Source organism: Triticum dicoccoides, chromosome 1B (assembly GCF_002162155.2).
Source record: "Triticum dicoccoides isolate Atlit2015 ecotype Zavitan chromosome 1B, WEW_v2.0, whole genome shotgun sequence".
Lineage (NCBI taxonomy): Eukaryota > Viridiplantae > Streptophyta > Magnoliopsida > Poales > Poaceae > Triticum > Triticum dicoccoides.
In genome coordinates this window covers 9,420,274-9,424,965 of record NC_041381.1, presented here as the reverse complement: position 1 = coordinate 9,424,965, position 4,692 = coordinate 9,420,274, and the positions used below count along the sequence as shown (strand labels likewise).

The 4,692-nt window shown below is 42.3% G+C and overlaps 1 protein-coding gene across 1 annotated transcript; it reads right to left on the bottom strand.

Moving 5' to 3' along the window:
- Positions 1-200: 200 nt before the first annotated feature.
- LOC119299067 (myrosinase-binding protein 2-like) lies at positions 201-1,658 on the bottom strand. The gene is made up of 4 exons (XM_037576367.1): positions 1,343-1,658; positions 1,044-1,239; positions 712-909; positions 201-619 (listed from the first exon to the last, which is right to left on the bottom strand). The coding sequence occupies exons 1-4, from the start codon at positions 1,654-1,656 to the stop codon at positions 380-382; spliced, it is 948 nt and encodes a 315-aa protein (XP_037432264.1). The 5' UTR covers positions 1,657-1,658; the 3' UTR covers positions 201-379.
- Positions 1,659-4,692: the final 3,034 nt, after the last annotated feature.

The window sequence follows — 4,692 nt, the reverse complement described above, 5'->3', positions numbered from 1 at the left end:
TATTCTACTTTTACTTGACATATGCAGAACTACGAATTGCAATGTATCTAATTGTGTTGCAAAATTGTAGCTATGAAATATTATTTAGCCTTGTCGTGTAGGAACAGCACACAAATAAGAGAGAGAAGTACACAAAATAAGCTCGGTTTATATATATTATAGAACAAAGAGGCAAGTCATCAAGCTCTTAGTACATCATTTCATTTTCAAGCAAGTACATGTAGACAGTAGCAAAAGGCACGCACAATAAAAAGGAAAATAAATAGTACACGAGATCACGACATGGAAGACCCTTGTCCTTCTGCTTATTAACTGTTGCAATGAGCGAGGCGTTGACCGGGGCAAGAAGATTCTGAAGCAACTTAACACATCCATTGTGCTAAATTGGGCACGCGTAAATGCCAAGTGCATTGACAGACCCCCCAGCACGTGCATAGAATCCCCCAATGTTGTTACCATCTGGAACCTCGCTGCTAAAAGGGGTACCGTTTGCTTTTCCAAAAGGCCCATATGTTGTAACACTACTGACCAAGGTAAGTGATGTAACAATTGTCTCTCCTCCAACTGCACCGGTAGTTCCAAGAACTTGCTTTATAAACTCGGAAGGAGCAAGTGTGATCTGGAAGGGAGCGGATGTATTGGGTATGAGATGTAAGTTATACCACAGGAAAAAAATGCAGAAATTATAGTGGAATATCAGAAATAACTCACTGTTGCAGTAAGTGCACCATCACCACCCCATTGTCCAGCAGTTTTCTTCTGGCCAGTTTGGTCAGTGTAGGAAAACATAACCGAGTTAATCACGTCCCCACATCTAATTGTCACAGTTTGAAGAGAACGAGGCAGCTCCGTGATGTCAAAGGATGTCCCACCATCCCCACCCCAAGGTCCCATCTTTGTCACTGGGATCTGGGTATAGGTGATCAAACGACATAGAATATCGTAAAAATTTGTATTTATGTAAATCCAAGTAATTAGGTGAGATGCGATTTTATATAAGCGGACTTAATATAGGAAACTAATTACTGGTAAATGTATCTCACCGCTTTGGGGATGCACAGACAAAAAGCACTGATACGAAGCTCCCAAGTACGCCCGGGAGTAGGTGGTACAGTTTGGATTACTTTGGCGACCACTACACCTTGTGCATATGCAAACTCTCCACTCCCACCTACAATTGCCCATTCACTATTGTTTCCTACAAAGTCTCCAAGAACCTTAAGGCTGGACCCCTTAAACCTAGTAAGTGAAGTCAAAATCACAAAATTTTAGCACAAAAAATATGTATAGATGCAGTGTAATTAATTGGGATGCTAACAACTCTAAAAGATGGGAAACCAACCTGGTATCAGTGAACAATATATTATGACAGAATAACCAGTTCTCGTCAACTTTGCCCGCACCCATGTGCATGCCACGAGCACGTGCGACAAGGTTTGCATCGGCAGCCGGACCATCATGTATGGTCCAGTCGTTTGCAACGGTGTGACCAAACCCAAAAAGCTGACCTGGTGGATTGACAACAGTGACTTGGTTGGCGTTGGTAACACCCGGACCATCAAATATCTGGTTCATGTATAAGTGGAAGAGATGCTCTTTCTGCTTAATGTCTTGGCAAACACCACTCTGGTAATAGGAAGGGTTTGTAGCGGCCATGGCTATCGTGTGTGTGGGGAGCTTTAGCTAAGCAAGCTAACTGAGTTTCAATGTGTTTGGTGAGGAAATGAACAAAGTGAAGGTCGCAATTTATAGCTGGGGTTCCATGTGTCTGGTGAGCCACTAGATGCTGAGTCAGATCCAGTTAAAATATGTTCTTCTCAGCAGCCATAAAACAGCTAAGACCTCCTAATTGAACATAAATTCATGGGAGCTTAAGATATGAGCTTTATTTAAACTTTGTCCTTTTGGTCCAAATAATACAATCTTTGTGAATGACTTGAGCTCATTGGTCATATTGTAGGTTTGGTACTTAGTATATATATCTAGGGCGTCGATTTGTCATGGCTTAACATGCATGCATGTGGTGTGCCAGACTCATACAAATCATTGCCCTATTTTATATCTCGAATTCGACTACACACCAGAATCTACATCTCGGATGCCACTACACCGGAATGACCATATGAGATGTGGTAGTGCACCCTGTCCAGCATCGAATAGCCAGTTCTAGAATTGTTAGTGCTCAGTCTCTCTAAGCTTTTCACTTGAAGCCTCTGAGCTTCAAAGCTCCATTGAGGCAGCAAGGACATTTCAAGCTAGTTACAACTATTTGTTTAGAACAGCCATAGTGTCTACTCTGTTCAGCTGTTGTGTCTACTATGTACAATCGCTTTCTGCTAGAATTCGGAAATCCTACTACGGGATTAGGAGAAGTAATCGGCAAGGCTATGCCATGATCCATGTGTCCGTGAGAGCAAAGCTGAGGAAAAAAAAGCAGTGGCAGCCTTTAGGTGGAGGCCACGTACATAGCCATTCAGGTGAAGGTGCAGGAGTCAGAACTAAGGCCAGCAAGTCTATGCTCTGGCTTATACAATTATGCCAAACATCTATCTTCTTACGACAGGCGCATATCGTTTAGAAAAATTATGTATCAATTGGAGTACCACTTGCTTTGAACACATCTAAATATAATGCCAATAATAAGATGTGGACAATGAATCACATAAAAAAATGGTCGGAGTAGGACTAGTTTGTTTCTAAAGTATTTGAAAAGACCGGAGGTTTAGTCATTTCATTCCTTTTGTTTGACGCGTCTTCCAAGAAGCGGAAAGGTTTATGCTTGTGTTTTGTTATATCTGCTTGGTTGTCTCTAGCATATATTTTTTAGAATTTTTCTCTAGCATATACTCACATGAAGGCGGCACTTCTTATAATTTCCATTGAAGTTTCTTCACGCGAGCTGCATTGCTACCGTTTCATATACTAATATTCACACTATGAAGAACAAATACTGAAATTCCAGATTGTTTGGCAGTACCGAAGTTATCCTCAGCCAATTGGCCGACGTGGAGCCTATTGATCCGCATTCACTCGTAGGTCATGCGATTCATAACGGGGAGAACTTGCACCAGTCATGCATGCATGTTATCATTAGTTCCATATATCTAGTGAATGCAGTGGTGGTCTGGATAAGGTCGAGCAGTCTGTTTGGGTGAAATATCCAACATGTCTAGGGCTTCCCAGGCTATTGGGGCTCTCTAGCCATTCAATAATTGGGTTGAACTCATTTTTACCTCTCGATCATCCATTTTTTGGCAGGGAAATGTTACACTGGCCATCCATCGCTATGCCCTTCATAGTGGAACTTCAGTTCCGATTGGTCCCATGCATCAGCCAACGGTGGGCACATCTGCTAGTATGTGAGGAACTTAATATGGTCACCCTAAGTTTCATGGGAGTTAAAGGGGAAAAAACACGCATCTCATCTCTGCTCCTCCCACACATCCTCTCCCTCGCCACCCATGCGACTACCATGGCATCACTCCACTCTCGCCGCCGGCATGCCTCACCGTCGTCCCGGACCTGCCCTGGAAGCTCGACAATGATAGTGAAAACAAAAATCTCGTCTCATCTCCATTGCATAGCTGCGGTCGCAACTGAACTTCCTCTTTTCTCTGTTGGGCATCATGGCACCATCTCCTCACAGCATGTGTCACCTCTCTGGTTCATACGCACCCTCACCAAGCTCGTTGGGAAAAGAAGGTTGCAAGCACCACTTGTCCCCTTTATTGATTTCCTCCCCCAGGTAGCTGGTCAACTTAAGCAGAGCTGGCTACAAAGTGAGATGATGCCACAGAGCGACAACCGCTCTTGACACCGTCCATTGCACCGGAGCTCTCATCGTTGTCCTGGTTGTCCAATAAAAATAATTTCTATGACCCAAAATCTGTAGAAAATATACCAATATGTACTAGAAAAAATTAGTATTCACCACAAAGTATATTTTCATACAATATATATTTGATGTTGTATATCATAGTATTTTTTTGTACAAAATTTGTAAAACTTAAAATTGCTTGACTTGAGACAAAGTAGAAACTCAATTAATTTGGAATGGAGAGAGTATCACCCGAAATTATACAACAAATGAGGAAAAGAGAATCCTAGATGGTACAGTGAAGTAATTAAAGCCTCTTCGTCTTATATGAGCCGAACAACATAGCTTGCTCTACACAAAGTAATATGTCAATCGAAGTTGTCTTAATTTTACAACCTGTACTAATGACATTATTAGTATGATTAGAACGAGTAGGCTATCTTCAAACCTCCGACCATCACCTCTCCGGCCTCCATTGGGTGTCCAGAAGCTAGGAAGAAGAGTCGAGTATAGATGGAGAGCTGTCTCTAGATGAATAAAGGACCAAAAATTTGCTCATATCTTAACTTACCGAGATCATCGATTTCACTGAAAAAATATGGTCGATGCATAAATATAGTGCATATTGGTTTTCTTATTCACCCTGGGGTTGGGGCGGACTATTTACATGTTGCCTGGAAAACAGTTATGGAAATGGACAGACGGATCATCATCTTCTTCCTCCAATCATATCCTTCTCACGAATTGTTTACTGTCTTCCTCGTATTAGACTGACGTGATGGCCCACTGCCTCTCCTCTAGTCATCTCCTTCAACGACATCCTGTCCGAGCCCTCGTTGTGACGCCATGACAATAGAAAAAAGCCTCCCCACCCC

What these genes read in the sequence shown, in the direction of transcription:
- LOC119299067 (XM_037576367.1), bottom strand. Translation starts at nt 1,656, where the DNA reads ATGGCCGCTACAAACCCTTCCTATTACCAGAGTGGTGTTTGCCAAGAC. An exon ending in ATATTGTTCACTGATACCAG is followed by an intron (nt 1,240 to 1,342) that starts GTTGGTTTCCCA and finishes TTCACTTACTAG; the next exon opens with GTTTAAGGGGTCCAGCCTTA. An exon ending in GTCTGTGCATCCCCAAAGCG is followed by an intron (nt 910 to 1,043) that starts GTGAGATACATT and finishes ACCTATACCCAG; the next exon opens with ATCCCAGTGACAAAGATGGG.